The sequence below is a fragment of the Pangasianodon hypophthalmus genome, chromosome 16 (genome assembly GCF_027358585.1).
Source record: "Pangasianodon hypophthalmus isolate fPanHyp1 chromosome 16, fPanHyp1.pri, whole genome shotgun sequence".
NCBI classification, from domain to species: Eukaryota; Metazoa; Chordata; class Actinopteri; order Siluriformes; family Pangasiidae; genus Pangasianodon; species Pangasianodon hypophthalmus.
This window is the reverse complement of record NC_069725.1, coordinates 9,111,318-9,133,059: the sequence shown is the minus strand read 5'-3', so window position 1 is coordinate 9,133,059 and position 21,742 is coordinate 9,111,318. Positions and strand designations below refer to the sequence as shown.

Genomic DNA, 21,742 nt, shown 5'->3' with positions numbered 1-21,742 from the left:
ATTCCTGAATACTATATACAATACCTATTCCTGAATACTATATACAATACCTATTCCTGAATACTGTATACAATACCTATTCCTGAATACTGTATACAATACCTATTCCTGAATACTGTATACAATACCTATTCCTGAATACTATATACAATACCTATTCCTGAATACTGTATACAATACCTATTCCTGAATACTATATACAATACCTACTCCTGAATACTATATACAATATTTATTTTTGTATACAATATACAATACCTATTCCTGAATACTAAATACCTAGTCCTGAATAGGTATACTAATATATATATATATATATATAAGAAGAATATAAGAATATACTAATATTATATTATTCTTGAATACTATGTACAATACTTATTCTTGAACACTATATGCAGAACCTAATACAATGCAGTAACGTTATCCATGATGGATTGAGGTTTTTTGTTCATGCGGATCTGGCAACCCCTGGAGTGAGCTCCGTGTTTGGATGCTACATGTAATTACCGCATGTCTCTTTATTTATTTTCTGGTTTCGTGTAGAGTTTTAGCTGAGACAGGGAAAAACATTGCTACATCCTAATAACATTGCTCTTGCTGCTGGTAAAGGTGGAGAGAGCTTTCAGGAGAAAGAAGCAGGCGCTGTCATTCAGACACAGGCGACGTCGTCAGGTGAGTTCTGCTCTGAGGTGCTTAATTAGCTTTATTATAACCTTACGCTTTAGCTAAGCTAGTTCACAGGTGAAGCTTTTGTTTGTTTGTTTTGTTTTGTTTTGTTTGATGGAGGAAAGTAAGACTGATACTGAGCTGAAGTAAACATGACCGTCTGAAATCTAATCTAATGAGTCGCAACTTCTTTTCTCTCAGGGTCTTTGTTCCAGCTTTGACAGTGTAGCTCTGGAAAGAAAAGAAGTCACAGTTAGCCGGGTTGCTAACTGCATTAAAATAAAGCTGCTACCGGTAAACTGGTGCTTGGTCAATATCATGGCTAGGTGCTAGCTTATTGCTAAATATCATTTCCTGACAAAAATAAATAAAGAAAAAAGAAAAAACGAAACTAACATCTAACACCTCGTTCAAACGATAATGTTAATCTTTAAATGTGCAAAAATTTAGACAAGAATCCAATTTGGGTTTAAAGACCCAATACAGATTTCCAATACCAATAAACTTTTAAGGTGGACGGATTTCCTAGTGTAGGAGACACACCAAGCAAAGCAGATATGACATTTATTTCCTCACTGATATGTTGAGATATTTAAAATATTCGTGCTGGAGTAAATAGATCAGTGTATAATTGTTAATCGACGGCGTTAATATGGTTATAAAGGATATATATACTAACGTTTTAAGCACGCTACCTTAAATTATGATGTCAGCGCGCAGCACTCGTGCGGCTGCATTTACGTCAACAACATACAAAAGCGCAAACTAGGTCTGTATGCATAGTTCACAGTGAGACTGCACGGATCAGCCGGCGGATCGAGTCTGTCTGATTTCATTCATTAGCAGAGGAAGCAGGCGTCTGTCGTTCCAGGTAAGAAGGCAGTGTTTCCCCCGGGGATCCTGTGTGTAAATCAGTGGGGGGTTGGGGGAGGAAGTGCATGAGGAGAGGAGAGGAGATGATGCTCAGTCATTTTACAGAACAGTGCTGGGAGTCTGCATTGCTGAGCCATATGCACTATAAGCACTATAGGCTATAAACTAAAGGCACAGCTGTTATTATCAGGCTTGGAAAAGATGCAAAGCTGCATTTAGTCATTGCATGTGTTGCTGTGATGTGACTCAGTATGCTGAGTCAGACAGAAGGGTGGTGGTGTCTACAGGGAAGGAGTATTGGCATGGTAACGAGTGTGTCTACACACAGTGTACTTAAAGTGTGTGTGTGGGGAGGGGGTGATGGATTGGGTGAGGGTGGTCTTTCAGAGTAAAGCATTTCATTAGGTTGTCTTGGTAGGGACACCACTTAGACAAGCAGATTTTTCTACAGTAGGCTGTAACTGTTAAAGGTTGGTTTGTTTGCTTTAGCTCTGTTTAACAAAAGGGTGCGTTGGGGAGGACAGAATAAGTGTAGAGGTCACTCGGGAACCACACACAGCATTCTTGCTCCATGTTCTTTTCTTTTCTTTACTCAGTCCCAGTGATGCTCTTCTTTAAGCGATGAATGAGAGCAACCTCATTAACACTGGTATGATCATCTCCGTCTAACCTCAGTCTTGCTGTTCACAGGTCACTTAAGGAGGCTATATGATGCTGATGTCCTACTACATGCAGTCCACTTGCAATCCATGGACCTCAATGACATCTCGAAAGAATACGCGACTGTTTAAACTACTTGGAAGTGAAAATTCATCAAAATGAGCTATTTCTGTGCAGCTGCCTTTCCTGTTTGCTCTTTCTTATAATAACCCACAACCAGCTCATTATATTCTTTGTGAAAATGTGTTAAAGGAGCAGTTTATTATTTTAGTGCCCTCTGCTGCTTGTAATGTGAAGTGCAATTTCAGTGAAAATCCTTTACAAGAAATGCCACCCCCTAATTCTAAACCATGGCTGAGTCTGAAATTGTGTACAGTGACAATACGTACTGCATTCGATTCAGTACCTACTGCTCGGCCTTTGATACGGTACGTACTGATCAGTATATGCGTGTAGTATGAATACAATCTGGACGTACAACATCCGCCATGTTGGCATTGTCATGTGACCTACGACGTCATAGTAACCGCAAAACCTTAAAAGAGCCTGCCAGATTAGAGCACCTGCACCGCAACTGTTTCTCAATTTATCAAGTTTCTCAAGTTTCTCAACTGTTTCTCAAGTTATCAATTTACTCAGGTGTTGTTAAACAAGTACAGTTTAACAGCAAAGAACAACGAACAACTTTTAATACCTATAGCACTTACACTTAAAAAGAGCTGACGCGCTGCCTTCCTCCATTTTTGATTCTGACATCTCTTCCGTGCCAGTCCCCTTGCCTTATGGGATAGCGCAGTGTCCACTGCTCCCATACTGCAGAATCTCGGCGGAAGCAGTAGATCATCCGGGTATTTCTCGCCTACTGTTTTATGAACACTGAGAATTTGGGTATACTACTCCTTTGGCGTACTGCTTTTCGCCCTACTGTGTAGTAGGGTAGTAGGATATTCGGACACTACAATACGCCCATGTATTACCTCCTGGATTTCCTTGGGGAAATGGGTGGGGCTGTTTCAGCTAGGGGCGGAGCAAACGATCATGCCGGAAAGTTGCAAACAGAAGCTTAAAATGAAGAAACTACTGAGATCTATTGCACTGCCATATTGAGAATAAGTTATTCTAAGGTATATTTGAAATTATAGATATAATAATGGTTACGTTTAAAATTTTCAAACTTTACCTGTAAGTGAAAATAGTGCTTACAGGATTGTTGTGTTCAGCCTTGTTTTTGGATCCCTATGCTGGCTTGTTTCTGAAACAAGGATTTACAAATTAGTCTTCTGTTCCAGATAGAAGAATTACATCAAATCAAGAGCAGATACCTGGGCAACTGATACTGTGCAGTATAAATTTATTGAGTGTCACGCTGTACGAGATGATGCCTATAAAATATTTTTTGCAAGATCATTTAGGTTCACATGTGCTGCACATCACAGCAGGAAGTTTGGTTAAACATTTCTGACACTTCTAGAGCTTGTTGGTTGCAACAAACCTAAATCATCCGGTGGTGAGAACGTCATATTCAGTGATCTGAGATGATGAACAAATGAATTCTTCCACGATTCATAATTTTTTTTGCAACCTGCAAAATAGCAGCTTTAGTCAAGTTAATCCCAACCTCACCTGTAGTATTTAAAGAGCTAAGATTCTGTCTATGTTCAGTCAGTGCCGTAAGTGTCTTGCGGTTCAACAGTTTGCAGGGATTCAACCCTTGAAAGATTTTTTTTAAATCCTCCAATGTTGTAGCTTTTATAAATAGTGAACATTTTGGGAATTTGTTGTTTGTTGTATTATGCTTTTAAGGAGATATTACTCCAGCTCAATCTGGTCAAGCATCATTAAATGTGTATAAAATGGCAAATTGCATTTTCAGAAGCATTGCTTCATTTCTGTTGTTATTATTTTCCACAGGCAAATTGCTGCTTTTTATCACCTTTCTAGCACCAATCTTTACAGGATTGTTTTAGTCCACAGTGCACGTCAAGCCATCAGTTTCTGAAACATTTTATGCATGATTTTGTTGATTTCCAAGGACATAAATCAGCCGTTACTCAGTCATAATTAGCCATCATTTAAAATATCACATACTCATACACTTGGGTACTGCAGCAGCTCTGATGAGCACACTTTCATAAATGATGCTGAATCTGCTCTTAGGAGATTGAAAGGTGGTGGTAGGGAACCACTTCCTGTTGGTTAGAGAATGAAAGTATAGCCTATAATGTGAGGCCCAATAAGGTGCTTGAGTTAGCATTAGCAAGGACTGTCATGACATCACTTTCAAGCACACTCAGCTATTCATCTGCTTGAAAGACATGTTATATACACACGAAATTCAGCTCCTACTGATTTATGAGAGTGGTCAAGAGTATCTTTGCTGTCCTGTTTTTCTTTGTAATGAGCTCTCATGAGCTTTCACAAGCTTTCACACACAGGTGTTAGCATCATTATTATTATTATTAGCTGCACATTCAACATATTTTCTTATTAACTTGTTTGTACTAGTAAGAAATAAAAAGAACCAACAACTGCACCTTTAATGATTGGTTAGCATAACTATTGCACAAACGTTAGCCTACCTGTTTGAGTTATGTTTTTGTGATGCTTAATGTGTTTTATGCCACCAGATTTAAACTCTTAGGAAGTATTTTTAGAATACTTAGAATTGTTAGGAAGTATTTGTAGGAAGTATTCTTTAATCTTCTTAGGAAGATAAAATGAGAAAAATGTTGACCTTCAGAAAGCAGGCAATGGCTCGAAATATTCATGCACGCAATTCTGATTCAGAGGTTAGTGAATTGCATTTTTTTCCCCTCAGGTCTGAGATTTGCCTCAGTATTTAAGATTGAGTTTAGTTTTTTTTTTTCAAACCCTCCTTCTGGAGCAGACCTATCAAGTTTTGATATTTAGGCTGTGGCCCAAAGGCTCATACTTGGGGTCCTGTAATGTAACTAGAGCTTGATCTTGCAGTTGTCCTTCTCCTTGAACTTCTCTAATGGTCTTATTGCTTTATAATTAGATTTTTTTTTTTTTTTAATGATGATGTAAGCAAACCAGTATTTTTTGTTTTTGTGTACAGTTGCTGAGACTGAGGCTCAGGCAGCAGCAGGCCTCGGAGTGCAGCGCCATGATGGAGGGAGGCATGCAACTGCTGAATCGCGATGGACACAGCATCTCGCACAACTCCAAACGCCACTACCACGACTCCTTCGTGTCCATGAACAGGATGCGGCAACGTGGCCTGCTCTGTGACATCGTGCTGCATGTGGCCAACAAGGAGATCAAGGCCCACAAAGTGGTGCTGGCGTCCTGCAGCCCCTACTTCCACGCCATGTTTACTAGTAGGTGATCTTACAGTGTAAACTATCTCATCAAATGCAAAAAAAATGTGAGAACTATTTAAAATAACTTAGACCATCTCAATCTGTTGGCTAAATATTTTTCAGACTCTGTGTTTTTCTCCTTACTCTACGTTGTGTTTTATTTTGTCCCATCTGTGTGAACGTACCCATCTATCACACTACAGTCACACTTGCATTCAAACTTAATTTTAAAAGGACTCAATGTAGTCAGTAAAACAAAAACAAAACCTCTGCATTTTCTGTTATAAAGATTTGAAACAGTTTCTGATGTCATCATTATAGTTAAAGCTAATGCTGTTGGTGTTTTTCTCAGAGCTAAATTTGTTCAGTTTCCTATTGAATCACTTCCTGTTTCACCTCCTTTCCCACTGGCCTATGTTTTCCATGTGTATTCTTTTCCCTTTCCGGTCTTAGGTCAGCAGGTGTCCTGATTTTCCTATTTGTCCTCATCACCACTGCCCCTCAGGCTAGAGTGTGATGGTACATCTCAGGACAGAGTGGACAGTAGTGTTGCCACTACTGTTCTGATCTTACCATACACCAACAGACCTCTGACCTCATCTCTAACCTCAGAGCAGTTCATTTACACCAAAATGGACGAGTACACCTCACTGTGATGAGGAGCTTAGAGGAGAAAATACTAGAACATGTAAATGTGAATGAAACGCCTCTTTCACTGGGTAGCCTGATTTGATAAACACACCTTGTTTTGCTCAAGTTACTTAATTTAACTTAAATGTCAGGCTTTATTTTCAGCATGCTTTCTAACCCCCTGTCAACATGACCTTTCTTTTATGTCAAATCTGCTACTTGAAATTGTGTGTGTGTGTGCGTGTGTGCGTGTACGTGCGCACAGATGAGATGTCGGAGAGCAGGCAGACCCACGTGACGCTGCATGACATTGATCCACAGGCACTGGAGCAGTTGGTGCAGTATGCCTACACCGCTGAGATAGTAGTGGGGGAAGGCAATGTGCAGGTACAACTTAAGGATGTCTGGTATGGCAGAAATCTCATAGCATGATACTTGAAAACATTTTCACAACAACAAGTATGCATCATGTAAATCTGGGCAATATGATATGACATCAATACTGTGATATACAGTGCGGTCCAAAAGTCTGAGACCACATTGAAAATCTGGGATTTATTTATTTTTTTTATATAAAATAGGAAATAAACAGAAGGTTTTAGAATTCTGAAATATTTAAAACAAAGAAAGTAAATGTTCAATCTCTTGGATATTTAATATTCAAGATTCTGCACTATTTCTAGGTCCCTATTCAAATTTGTGATATTGACCATGTTAACTGCTTTGTACAAAAGGTCAGATTTTCCTTGTGTTCAGATGACACTCCTATGCATTTGGTCTAAAATAGATCGTAAGGTTTTGCACAAACTTGTGAAGTCTGTGCCAGCTCGTGTGCACACTGCCATTAAAGCAAAAAGGGGACATACTATACCAAACACTAAGAAACTCTGAAATTCATGTAAATATTTCAAAGATTCTACTTTTCACTCAGGTTGTTTTCAGTAATATAATTTGTAAGGAAAATTGTTGTATTAAAATAAAAAAGAATGCAACATAGAAGCATTTTCACTAGTGCTCTCAGACTTTTGGTCCCCACTGTATAAAAAGTAAGGATAGGCTTTTCTGAGAGTATTGTGATTGTCAGGTGTCAGTGGGGTTAAATAATATGCTGAACAAATTCAGACCTCAAAAAAAAATCGTGGACCTCCACAAGTCTGGTTCTTACTTAGGAGCAATTTTCAAACAATATAAGGTACCATGAGCATCTGTGCAAACAGTTGCAAATATAAAAATCTTGGGACCACAAAGCCACTGCATTGCTCAGGAAAGAGGCACAAATTAACTCCAAGGGATGAACAGACTTTGGGCTGAAAGGTTCAACTGAACCCCCAAAAAACAACAAAAAGGTCAAACCTGGTCACAACTCTAGTCTTCCAGCAGGACAATGATCTTAAGCGTGTCTCCAAAGTTGTAACAACATGGCTTAAAGACAAAGCCCTGACCTGAATCTCAGAAAATTTGTGGACTGAAGTGAAACATGTCTGAGTGAGGAGGCTCACAAACCTGACTGAGTTACACCAGTTCTATCAGGAGGAATGAGCAATTCTGTATTGTGAGAAGCTTTTGGAAGGCTATGCTAAGTGTTTGATTCAAGTTTTATGACCCAATGAATATCTGATATAGTAAATAAATCTGTCTCTTAGTTATTATTTTAAAAGGACTTCTTATGGAAATAAAGTAGATTGCCAGCAAATAGCAGTGACTCATCAAAAACCTTTACAAACTGTATTTTATTCAACATTTGCAAAAAAAGATATTATTTACCAAAGATAAGGAGTTAGAATGAAACATCCGATACATTTATTTGAATATCTAATCAGCTGTTACTCTGAGAATAAAGAAGTTATAAAAGTATTGTCGATGCCTGTGATACTCTCAGAAATGTTTATTGAGTTTATATTGCATCATCATTTTGCCCAGACCTAATGTGTCTTATTCCTTTTATTTCTTATAAAGTGCATGCATTATATAATACCAGTTAGCATCTTTATCTTCTATAATGGTACAGACGCAGACTCCTAGACTTTTCCCAAGTAATCACATCAAAGCGTCTAGACGAATAATTGATTTGTCCCAATTTAGACTAACATTCCTGGCTTCTGCTCACAACATCAGCACTGAATTCAGCATCTATTCTTATTCAGTCTTGCTATCAATATCCGACTCTGGTGATTTGATTACATGTGGACAGCATTATGTACAGGTGTGAATGGTGTCAAATCTGTGATGTGTTCATCTGAGTAGTGTGAACTATGATGCGTCCCCGACAACTTCAAAAGACCTCCGCAGTGTTGCCACATTCATGGTTTTCATGTTTTCATGACTTTTGAGCTGCAGCCACATTGTTATGTCTGATCCTAGGGTAATATTTTTTTTTGTCCTTACATACACTGAACATTAATTTGAACTACTACCAAACCATCAGGTAAAACAGTAAACACTCTACAATTAAATCTCCAAATCTTCTGTATGACTTGATGAGATTTTCCTCCACACTACTCAACTGTGGCTTCACATGTCAGGAACCATTTGCCTTCACCTTCCCCAGCTAGCTACTGGTTGGGAATTGAGAAATGATCAAGTTGGAGTTTAAAAAAATCTACAATAGAGCACGAGTTTTCATACTTGAAAGATGATCAAAAAGTCTATGCAATAGTAACATTTGAATGGACTAGAATTTATAGCTGTGTATACTGCGATTTAGTTAGAGGGGTGTGTGTGAAGGAATGATTTTTTTAATCCACAAACAGTGACAGTGTGTCTCCCTGCTAGGCACTGAATAAATTTAAGTCTACAATTCACATTTTGCTTTGATTACTTTCCTCTCTTCTGGTTGTTGAAGTCATATGATTATATAAGAAAAACCTTCAGAGTCTGTAACTGATGACAGTGTGAGCAGCGTAAGCACCTGATAGTTTAATTAGGAAATCCTGTACCGTGGATAAATATTTTTTTGTGGAATGATTTTGAGCTGATATTTGGTTGGGTTTGGCAGATCTGGCAACCCTGCTAGTCATAAATTGCGATAACAAGTGGTCATTGAAAATGCATTCAAGACACATGAAAATTCCAGATGTGAGTGGTTATCCTTCTCTGCTCTCCACTTGTGATAGGATCACCAGAGACAGATAATAATACCAAGTCTGGACAGGGCTTTACTTAATCAAGCCCTATGATGATACAGGAAAAAGATTGTAATGTACAGTATATCTTGGCTATGGCTAAACTTCATGGCTCTTGGTTGTGTGTATGGTGTGTGAAGACTCTGCTTCCGGCGGCCAGCCTCCTGCAGCTGAACGGAGTGAGAGACGCCTGCTGCAAGTTCCTCCTCAGTCAGCTGGACCCCTCTAATTGCCTGGGCATCCGTGGCTTTGCTGACACGCACTCCTGCAGCGACCTGCTCAAGTCTGCCCACAAATATGTCCTGCAGCACTTTGTGGAGGTGTCCAAGACTGAGGAGTTCATGCTGCTGCCGCTCAAACAGGTCAGGACTGAATGTTAGACTGAGATTTTCAAAATGTGGTGTTCAGGCTTACTTTTAGTATTTAACTTTTGGTCACCAAATTTTTTACTGGATGAACTAAAATGCGATTATCAACCTATTTATATAATTTACCTCATTTAAAGTAAGGCTCTCAGGAGTAACATGCTACTGTCTGGAGACAGTGTTATCTAAAGGCCTACTCAGTGGCTGTCCTCTTTACGTCAAGAATGCTTTATCCTAAATACTTCTTTTTAACCCAGTCTCACTTGAGAGCTCTGTCATCGTTCTTCACCTTAATGATGTCCCAAAAGTATAGACGGGAGAAGGACTGCAAGGACTAGCATGACTTTTGAGACAGCAGCAAAAGTAGCCAGGGGGTCCTTGTTTTTTTTTTTTTTGTTTAAATTTAGTTACAGTGGTGGAAATCAAACCCACCAGTTATTATATTAGTATATAATTACTGTTATATTTCACTAGTCCCTTGAACTGAATGGGTTTAAGACCTATAAATAATGTCACGATGAAACTAGTGTGTTTTGTCTGGAAGTTCAGGAGCAGAAATCTCTAAAGCCATAATAAACAGAGAGAATAGTAATGTATACATTTAAATACAATAAATCTGTACTGAGGGTCCAGGAAATTCATTTTTCAGTTAAAGGGGTCCCTGGCTACAAAAAGTTTGAGAGCCCCTGCTCTAATCGATGCCTCATTCCTACATCTCTTCAGCCACCCATGACCCTGAAATCGATTGAAGTGTGCCCTCATTAAGGATGCATCAGTTCTTTAAATAGACTAAGAGGAACTGAGGAGAGACGAGGCTCGCCAAGAGAGGATACACAAGCTTCCTTGTTATTGTAGGATGTGATTCAAGTATGTGGTATAAATGCTCCAACCTGACAAGAATGTCTAAATACAAAATTATAATATAGTAAAGAACAACAAACACTAATTAACAAAGAATTAACAATAATAATTAAACAGAAATGGGGTTAAATTTCCATAATTGCTCCCTGTTGTGTATACGCAGATCTGTTACGACTAGTGACAGGCTATACAGTTTGGCAACAAGTCAGTAATAAGTAACGCATTGTAAAGTCAAGCATAAGTGAGCAAGGAAGTCTCTGTTGACAAATACATTTGCTGTAGTGCTTCCTTTCCTCTGTCCCCAGCTGGAGGAAAGGAAGCGAGCAATGCCATGCAATTATACGAATGAGAAGTTCAGATCTCTGCCAGTCATCACTGAGCAGTGTAACACTTATTCGCCTAGACACAAATTCTATGCTAGGTCAGCATCCTGATTCTTTCAGGTGTCATGAATGTTTTTTTTTTCTGGATTATCTCAAATTATCTGCCTATTCCTCTCATTCTCTATTATGCAACGTTTGTCTACTCGTAATCCTTAGTAAAAGCTCTTTTTCGAATAATCTGACTAGTGGTCCTTTTGCTTAGTTGAGGTCTGCCACTCTCACACTGAAAGGTTGAATTCCTTAAATCCTTTTTAAAAATCCATTTTCAGGCATTGGTGGTGTTCCACGACTGACAGCAGCTGATGAAAAAGGTTGTGTTGCTCGGTTTCTTTCGCTCTCTCTGTCTTGCTCTTTGTGTTTTTCGCAGCAGGTGTTGGTGGCTTGTGTCACTGCACCAGTATGCAATTTATCCCTGCGCCCACTCAGCTGTGACATGTGCCAAGATTTAAGGCTTAAGACCAGGGAAACCCACGACTGTTTCCCTTACAACCAACGGACATACACTCACCAAGCACTTTATTAGGAACACTATACTAATACTGGTTAGGGCCTTCCTTTGCTCTCAAAACAGCCTCAATTGTTCATGGCATGGATTCCAAAAGATTCTTTTGAGAGTCTGGTCCATGTTGACATGATTGCATCATACAATTCCTGAAGATTTTTCAGGTGCACTTTCATGCTGCGAATCTCCAATTCTACCACATCCCAAAGGTGTTCTATTGGATTCAGATCCGGTGACTGAGAAGGCCACTGAAGAACACTGAACTCATTATGTTCATGAAACCAATTTGACTTTTGCTTTGTGACATGGTGCAAGTATTAACTTCTATTATGCTAGAAGTAGCCATTAGAAGATGAGTAAATTGTGGGCATGAAGGGATGCACATGGTCAGCAACAGTACTTAAATAGGCTGTGACATTGAAGTGATGATCGATTGGTATTAACAGGCCCAGAGTGTGCCAAGAAAACATTCCCCACACCAGCCTGGACTTGACACAAGGCAGGTTGGGTCCATGTTTGTGCCACATTCTGATCCTAGCATCTGTGTGCCTAAGCAGAAATCGAGATTCATCAGACCAGGCTACATTTTTCCATTGTCTTCAAGTGTCCAGTTTTGGTGAGCTTGTGCCCACTGCAGCCTCAGCTTTCTGTTCTTGGCTGACAGAAGTGGAATCCAATGTGGTCTTCTGCTGTTGTAGCACATCCACCTAAAGGTCTGATGTGTTCTGAGATGCTTTTCTGCTCACCACAAATCACCTACTGCTCACAGTACACAGTACTCAAAACAAATCACCTGCTGCTCATAGTACAGAGTGGTTATCTGAGTTACTCTAGCCTCGTCAGCTCAAACCAGTCTTGCCATTCTCCGCTGGCCTTTCTCATCAACAAAGCATTTCCATCCACAGAACTGCCACTCACTGGATGTTTTTTTTTTATTGCCCCATTCTGATAAAAACTAGAGACCGTTGTGCGTGAAAATCCCAGGAGATCAGCAGTTGAATAGAAATACTGAAACCAGCTCATCTGGCACCAGCAATCATGTCGCAGTCGCAGTCAAAAGCACTGAGATCTAAATTTTCCCCCCATTCTGATGGATGATGGATGAACATTACCCAAAGCCCCTGGCCCATATCTGCATGGTTTTATTGATTGCACTGCTGCCACATGATTGGGTGATTAGAGAATTGCATGAATGAGTAGGTGTACAGGTGTATATGCACAAACTAGATGGAGCAAACACTATAGACTTAATAGCTTAATGTACATTGTGTGGAATTCGCTATCATAAATAACTACCAAATAAATGTATGTCAGGTTAAATAAAAAATTTTAAACTGAAAGTCAGCAATTGTAGAAATGTGTATGCCATGTATTTTGAAAGAGATTAGGTTATTAACTGGTTCATGTAGATCCAGAGATTTCCCATTATCAGAATTATCAGATATCCCATTATCAGACACATGTATATACATTACGTGCATATACATGTGTCAAATGGGATAAATTGAAAATTTATGTTGCTGTATTGTGTGTGTGTTGCAGGTGCTGGACCTTATCTCGAGTGACAATTTGAATGTTCCATCAGAGGAGGAAGTGTACAGGGCTGTATTGAGCTGGGTCAAACACGATATTGATGGGCGGAGGCAGCATGTACCCAGAGTGAGTCTATTCCTGCCTGTCAAGTATACTTTTAATGTATACAGCACAATATACTCTGTGTGTGTGTGTGTGTGTGTGTGTGTGTATATATATTTTTATATATATATATATATATATATATATATATATATACACAGTCAGGTCCATAAATATTGGGACAGTGACACAGTTTTGGTAATTTTGCCTCTGTACACCACCACAGTGGATTTGAAATGAAGCAGTCAAGATGTGACTGAAGCGTAGATTTTCAGCTTTAATTCAAGGGGTTTAACAAAAATATTGCATTAACCGTTTAGGAATTACAGCCATTTTTTACAGAGTTCCTCCATTTTCACAGGCTCAAAAGTAATGGGACAATTGACTGATAAGCAGTTTCATGGCCAGCTGTGGCCTGTTTCCTCCTTATATCATGATAAATTAAGGAGATAAAAGGTCTGGAGCTGATTCCAAGTGTTGAATTTGCATTTGGTAGCTGTTCATGGGAACTCTCAATATGCCGTCCAAAGAGGTGTTGATGCAAGTGAAGGAGGCCATCATTAGGCTGAAAAACCAAAACAGACCTATCAGAGAGATAACAGAAACTTTAGGAGGGTCAAATCAACAATTTGATACATTCTTAAAAAGAAGGAATGCACTGGCGAGCTCAGCAACACCAAAAGGCCTGGGAGACCACAGAAAACAACTAAAGTGGATGATTGCAGAATTCTTTTCTTATTGAAGAACAACCCCTTCACAACATCTAGCCAAGTCAGGAACACTCTGGAGGAGGTAGGCCTATCATTGTCAAAGTCTACAATCAAGAACCACCTTCATGAATGTAAATACAGACGGTTTACCTCAAGATGCAAACCGCTGGTAACACTCAAGAACACAAAGGCCAGATTAGACTTCTAAACCTAAACTAGACTAAAAACCTCTAAAAAAAAAAAAGCCTGACCAGTTCTGATGCAAGATTAACTTGTACCAGAATGATGGGAAGAGAAAAGTATGGAGAAGGAAAGGAAGGGCTCATGATCCAAAGCATACCACATCATCCGCCAAATATGTGGAGGAAGTGTTATGGCATGGGCATGTTTGGCTGCCAATGGAACTGGGTCACTGGGGTTTATTGATAATGTGACTGTTGATAGAAGTAGCAGGATGAATTCTGAAGTGTACAGAGCTGTACTTTCTGCTCAGATTCAGTCAAATGCTGCAAAACTGATAGGACAGCGCTTCACAGTACAGATGGATAACAACCCAAAACATACTGTGAAAGCAGCCCAAGAGCTTGGAAATTAAATGTTCTTAAATGGCCGAGTCAGTCACCTGACCTCAACCCAACTGAGCTGCTTTTCACTTACTGAAGACAAATCTGAAGGCAGAATGACCCACAAACAAGCAGCAACTGAAGATGGCTGCAGTAAAGACCTGGCAAATCATCTCAAGGGAGGAAACTCAGCATTTGGTGATGTCCATGGGGTCCAGACTGCAGGTAGTCATTGACTGCAAAGGATTTACCTACAAGTAATAAAAATAATCCTAATATTTATGATTATATTAGTTTGTCCCATTACTTTTGAGCCTGTGAAAATGGAGGAACTCTGTAAAAAATGGCTGTAATTCCTAAACGGTTAATGCAATATTTTTGTTAAACCCCTTGAATTAAAGCTGAAAGTCTACGCTTCAGTCACATCTTGACTGCTTCATTTCAAATCCACTGTGGTGGTGTAAAGAGGCAAAATTACCAAAACTGTGTCACTGTCCCAATATTTATGGACCTGACTGTGTCTATATATATATATATATATATATATATATATATATATATATATACATATGTATGCACATATATAACCTATTACTCAGTTATCCCTTCTCTTGCTCCCTCCTGCTGACACACACACTGGGCAACATTCTCCTCCAGCTGATGAAGTGTGTGCGTCTGCCGTTGCTGACACGAGACTTCCTGATGAGTAACGTGGACACGGAACTGCTGGTGCGCCACCACTCAGAGTGTAAAGATCTGTTGATAGAGGCGCTGAAGTATCACCTGATGCCCGAGCAGAGGGGCGTGCTGAGTAACTGTCGCACTCGGCCCCGTCGTTGTGAGGGTGCCAGCCCTGTGCTGTTTGCTGTGGGTCAGTACATCAAGATATATTTCAGTATTTTTATAAGAAGCTGGCTTATAATTGATATCAATTAAGCAATCCATTGTGATCTCTCTCAGGTGGCGGCAGTCTCTTTGCTATACATGGTGACTGTGAGGCCTACGACACCAGGACAGACCGCTGGCACATGGTGGCGTCTATGTCTACACGACGGGCCCGAGTTGGAGTTGCTGCTATTGGGAATAAGCTGTATGCTGTAGGCGGGTAAGGAGGCTCTTATCCCTGTCTCTGGTATGCTTTCTCTGTTATTCCTGGAGTACATCCACATGAGCTTGTGCTAGCACATCACTGGCTTTCACATCAAAGGTTTTGAAAATTCAATGAATGACAACTCACTCATCCCTTCTCCCTCCCACTGATATAAAATCTGTTGAATTTAACCTTTGATTTCTTGACGTCAGGTATGATGGCACGTCTGACTTGGCCACTGTTGAATCATATGATCCTGTGACCAACGGCTGGCAACCAGAAGTATCTATGGGAACTAGGAGGAGCTGTCTGGGTGTGGCAGTGCTTCATGGCTTGCTCTATGCAGCTGGAGGCTATGATGGTGCATCTTGTCTTAACAGGTAAGATATCCTCAAAGGCTGGAAAGAAAGACAGTAGGTAATAAACCACATAAATAAACCTCCTTTTCCAGGAATGTCAATACTGTATAGATTCCCTAAAAGAATACTACCATCCCACACTTTGGAGGTCAATATCTATCTATCTATCTATCTATCTATCTAATAAAATTATTTTAATTTTGCAATGTTCTCCTTTTTTAATTCCCTTTGCTTATTTATAATATTTGTAATAGAAACCTTGCCCAGCTGACACATTGCAGAATATACTCTAAATACATCTCATATGGATTCATAAATTAAATGTTGTTAAAATTTTTTGACATAATATCAACACGAAATGCTTTGGGTGACCATTTAATGTGATATGTTTTGGCCAGGAGTTTCCAGTTAATGTCATTTGCTCCATTTCTCTGAAGTAGTAAAATGAACTAGTTAAATACCAAAAGGTAACATATAAGCAATCCTTTTCCAATTTTACCCCTAATGTACACTATACGGCTGAAGGTTTGTGGACACCTGACCATCAAACCTATATATGGTGCATCCCTAAACTGTTGCCACAAAATTGTACTGGATGTCTTTGTATGCTGTAGCATTACAATTTCCCTTCATTAACTAAGGGACCCAAACATGTTCCAGCATGACAATGCCCTTGTCCACAAAGCGAGGTCCATGAAGGCATGATGTGCCAAGGTTGGAGTGGAAGAACTCGAGTGGCCTGCACAGAGCCCTGACCTCAACCCCACTGAGCATCTTTGGAATGAACTGGATCTCCGACTGTTCCCGAGGCCTCCTCACAGACATCCCTGAGCGACTTCGTTAATGAGTGGGCAAATTTCCACAGCCATGTTCTAAAAATATAGTGGAAAGCCTCCCTGAAGAGTGAACATTTTTTATAACAGCAAAGGGGGACTACATCGGGAATGGAATGTTCAAAAAGCACATATGGGTGTGATGGGCAGGTGTGCACAAACTTTTGGCTATATAGTGTATCAGTGCTTTAAAGGAATGGATTGTGGTTTTTTTTGCTGTATCCACTGATATTTTATTGGCATTATCATTATAAACACTTGCTTGCTTTTCTTCTTTTATCCTTTAGTGCAGAGAGATATGACCCACTAACTGGCACCTGGACCTCCATTGCCGCCATGAGCACCAGGAGAAGATATGTGAGAGTGGCCACATTGGGTGAGCTTTTCTTTGGAAGCCTTTCTGTGTAACCTACCACAGAACGATTTAATGCCTGTGGTTGTGAATGACAACACTCTCAATCATCAGCGTTCCTGAAAAATAGGACTGATTCATTTGGCAAGACAAGACCTGTAATTTATAAGAAGTTTCACAAGTTTGACTTTTTTCCTGAAGAGGCTGCTAGTGCATCCAGAATGTTACCTTTTAACTTTTAACAAAAAAATTTAAAAAAAAACAAAACTTTTTAACAAAACTATAACTGGCTCTGTTTTCAGATGGCAGCCTGTATGCAGTTGGTGGATATGATAGCTCTTCACACCTAGCCACAGTAGAGAAATATGATCCACAGGTAATTTATTTCATTTCCTGTAAAACCTAGTATAAAGTTATAAAAGATATTCTGCTATGACTTATTTCAACATTTAGTATGATATCAGGTTTCAGTTTTAAGGTTTCTAAGGCAAGATTTTTTAATTTTCCTTGTGTTTCTAGACCATAACCATGCCATTTTAAACATATCTTCCATACAATGGATTTAGCTAGCTACTTTGACTTTTACTTATATTTTTCGTCCTATTCGGAAGAGAGCTGCTCTGCCCTGGTCATTTTCATAAGTAGTTTCACTAGGGGTTTGGGAAAGGCCTATCAGTATTTTTGTTGCAGTTGCAGTTCACTTCACAGGCAGCAGACAGTGCTAAATGTTGCAGACTGCTTCATTAATAGACTTTTTAGGTTTCACCCCCAAAGGCACTCATCATTGCTATGTTATTTTTCTGTCCTTAAGAGTAATGCGTGGACTGCCATAGCCAACATGCTAAGCCGGAGGAGCAGTGCTGGCGTTGCTGTGTTGGAGGGAATGCTCTATGTTGCTGGAGGAAACGATGGAACCAGCTGCCTAAACTCAGTGGAGCGGTACAACCCCAAAACCAACACATGGGAAGGAGTGGCTCCAATGAACATACGCAGGTAAGCAACTGTAAGTGTGAATGCTGGGTGTATTGTGTAAACTGGGTGTAGTGATCCTTCAAAAATCACTTGAACTTAAGAAAGAATTGGGTGACACTGTAAGATCAGAGTGATCAGACTGAACTCTAGCACAATAGCTGAACTAATGGCACAATAGCCGAATAATTCATTATTTAATCAGTGGCTAATTTAATCATGAAGGGTTTCTGATTTTGTGGGGTGCAGAACTCTCCTGAATGAACGTATTGAGCAAGTTGCTTATTTGCATTTTCACTGACTCAAACTATGCAATGTATCCAACATTAAAGTAGCTAGCAAAGCAAATATGGAGAAAGGCTGACGTCGTGTTCTTTATTGTATTGCTAAGATTAATGTAGCTTTTAAAACCAGCTGCACAAAGCACAATGTCAATTCTTCTAGCTTTTTGTTCTTGCTGCTAGCTGCTGCTACAGCAACGAACCCTTTTCATAAAACACACTTCTAATGTTTTTGACTTATCACCTGTGTGAAAATTGAAGCATCATGAATATTTGCTGGTCAGGCCACTTGTTAGATAAACACAGGTTAATAAAATGTTGAGTGCGAGGGTCGGACATTCTCAGAAGATTGCGTTTGATTAATCAGCTATGTTCAGTACAGTAATCTCAACCTCAGTATTTCCCAATCCACAGAAATTCTAGGGTACTTCTAAGCAGGAACTAAAACGGTTCCTGGAAGTATAACCCAGGTAGTAAAATTGGCACTAGTTCCTGCGGTGGAAACAAAGCATCCAGAGCTGGATGGGATGCCTGTCTGGCACAGAGCACCGTGCACACACTCATTCACACCTAGAGGCAATTTGGAGCAGCCAATGCACCACCTACACCACTGTGCCACCTAAGATGAAAAATGCCTAGTTGAATTCATTATATATAATATGAATGTTATAAATATTCTTATCTTCTTCAGGAGTACTCATGATCTAGTGGCCATGGACGGATGGCTGTACGCTGTTGGTGGAAACGATGGCAGCTCCAGCTTGAACTCCATCGAAAAGTACAACCCGCGGAGCAACAAGTGGGTGGCGGCGTCGTGCATGTTCACACGCCGAAGCAGCGTCGGAGTGGCCGTTCTGGAGCTGCTCAACTTCCCTCCACCCTCCTCGCCCACGCTCTCCGTCTCCTCCACCAGCCTTTGACAAAGGGTGAAGACCCGGCTGAGCTCCAGCGGCCTGCCCTGCGTGGCCAAGAGGCGCAACTGCTCAGTGTGAGCTCTGGTGGGAGAGAAGCAGTCCATGGACCATAGCACAGATGAAGAGAGGTAAAACAGGTTGAGTAAAATATGAAAAGCGAAGCCCACACAGTTTTGCCCTCCTCACCCTGCACCTTCCACCCCAATGCTTGAAAGTGCAGAGGCCCTCTGCCATTTTGAAGTCACTTGTATATGATGTATACTGTAATGTATCTATTTGTTTTTGGGGGAAAAAAAAAGTCATGATATTGCAATAATATATAAAAATGAAAGATTTCACTTAGGAATGTAGTTCTTCGGTTCTGCCATGCATGTTTACCGAAATTTTGTCTTGGCAGAATAAAACATTGTAGTGCTGCTGTGCCACACTAGGTGGCAGTGATGTGCAACGCTGCCACATTTCACCATCGTGCATGGACGCACAGAAGCAGAGAGACTTCATACAGTGCTGGATATTAACGATGATCTAAACATACTCGAAATATTGACCAGAGAATTCAAGTACATGTTGAATATATTTTCTTATTTATTTTACTAAATGTAATATATATATAAACGTATGACACTAATTCAGAGATGTTTTATGCTGAAGCACTACTTTGGAAAAAAAAAAAAAAAACCATGAGATGTCTGATATTTACATATCAGAAATGGTAGGAGATGTGACTTGTTGAGAATGTCTGAGGTTTTTTCAGTGTAGTAAAAGTATTGAGTTCATAGCCATGTAGCCGTGTATCCGAAGCCTTGAGACATTATTGTATGACTCCACAATCATACCATAACAAAGGGGGACGTTGTAGTCAAAGACCTCTCTTTTAAAGGGTATAGCCATACTGAAAGTGGATGTGGCCTACAGCAACCTCACGTTACCTCACATTAATTTTCATGTAGTGTTCACAGGTTTGTCTTGAGAAAGCCGAACGCTTGTGCTCGGTGATTAATTCTAGTCTCTCAGCACACACGTGACTCCTGTATCAGAGGGATATTTATAGCTGCTTTATCCTGTTTCCTTCACTTGTATAGGATTCACTTGTGTATATATTGCATTTCAGAACATTCATTGCTTAGGGTTAGATTTGGTTAGTGTGTGTGTATGTGCTGCTGAGATGTCATGGGTATTAGCAACTACCAATGCATCCTACTTGAGAGAAGAACACGGACTTGGAGGATTTGGATATAAGAATTCAGATAGCGAGGACGCAGGATTACAAAGCCCTTACTCACTGTCGCATACACTTTGATTAAAATAATGTAGCTTAACTTCTAAGAAGTTACAACCTTTTTTCCTTTTTGGAAGGATTTTTGTTCTTGAACAAACCCATGCTAGGTCAGAAGAAGCTTATACGCAGGGACTATGAGTGTTAAGTCAGTCTATAGAGGCTCTCTGTCTCTTTCTGTGGCAGGAACGGTGTCCTGGTCAAAACAGAAATTTTTCCCAGGATAACCAACACCCCACCCCACCCCCCAAAAAAACTCTGTACATAAACAGATATCCATATTCAAATGTGCAATGTGTATGTAAACATGGCTTTTTTCAGTTCATTTTGTTTTAATGTGTTGTGGTTATTTATTTATAATGTTTTGTTATATTTATGAAGGAAACTTAATTATTACGTAATTATTTTTTGCACTATTGTCAGATGGAGCAATATAAAACTACTGTACACAAAAAATAAAGCTGTTTTCAAATGTAATGTGAATTTATTTTAATTTGGTACTCAAATGTTTTTGGGTAAAAAAAAATGCTTTTTTTTAGTCTGAAGCCTGTTAATTTACATAATAATAATAATAATAATAATAATACAAAAATAAACGGTCATAAACTATTATTATTTTATATTATGAACCATATATTAAATTGTACATATTATTATTATTATTATTATTATTATTATTATTATTATTATAGGCATATTTGTTAGAAAATTACATTTAAAAATGTTAGAAAGAAAAAGATGCCTTTTTCTGCTTTGAAAGCCCTTTTTGTCTTTGGTCCTTGTTGAGATCACATTCACAGACCCACAACTGATATACCTGACAAAACTAACTGAATTTACATTTTCACTCTTTAATCACCATTAACGATGTAGGAATAGTTACATGCTAAATGGCTGTAAGTGTGAGATATGTTTGTTTAAAGGAACATATGATTGAATTAACTGTATTGTGGTGGCCAAGGCTGCATGGCCATCTGCAGGAATGGTTTAGTGCTCTACAGTATCAATTTGTCCTCTTGCTCACTGACTGATCCACGCAGACAGCTGAGCATTCTCACTTTACCCTCCATGACTTCAGTTACACGGCATGCACACCTGTGAGCTCTTACACTCTTAGACTCGTGTCTAATAGAAATAACATGGGACCTTCAGTCTGTGGAAGTTGCTCACGTGTGGAGAGTAGGGGTAGTCCTGGTGCATTAGCCTTTGTTTGCGGGTGTTAATTGTAGGGCTGGATGTATGTGTATAGAGTGGGGAGGAGAGCACCGGGTCCAGCAGCATGCCTCTGAGCACGTCTAATAGATAGCAGTCTCTCAACATGCGCTGATTTGAGGAGCTTTGATGACTTTACAGCTTGGACAGGCGACCACAG

General features: G+C 39.6%; 1 protein-coding gene across 2 annotated transcripts; it reads left to right on the top strand.

Annotated features, from left to right (window-relative positions):
* Nucleotides 1-469: 469 nt before the first annotated feature.
* Nucleotides 470-20,881, top strand: klhl17 (kelch-like family member 17). 2 transcript variants are annotated; one of them, XM_026921308.3, is made up of 13 exons: nucleotides 470-502; nucleotides 613-675; nucleotides 5,282-5,543; nucleotides 6,421-6,542; nucleotides 9,418-9,639; nucleotides 12,931-13,047; nucleotides 14,954-15,167; nucleotides 15,257-15,401; nucleotides 15,599-15,766; nucleotides 16,866-16,954; nucleotides 17,233-17,306; nucleotides 17,742-17,923; nucleotides 18,872-20,881. In XM_026921308.3, the coding sequence occupies exons 1-13, from the start codon at nucleotides 494-496 to the stop codon at nucleotides 19,098-19,100; spliced, it is 1,896 nt and encodes a 631-aa protein (XP_026777109.1). In that variant the 5' UTR covers nucleotides 470-493; the 3' UTR covers nucleotides 19,101-20,881. The 2 variants fall into 2 exon arrangements, with proteins under 2 accessions (XP_026777109.1, XP_026777110.1); XM_026921309.3 differs by lacking the exons at nucleotides 470-502; nucleotides 613-675 and adding an exon at nucleotides 752-1,540 and having other exon boundaries at nucleotides 18,872-20,880.
* Nucleotides 20,882-21,742: the final 861 nt, after the last annotated feature.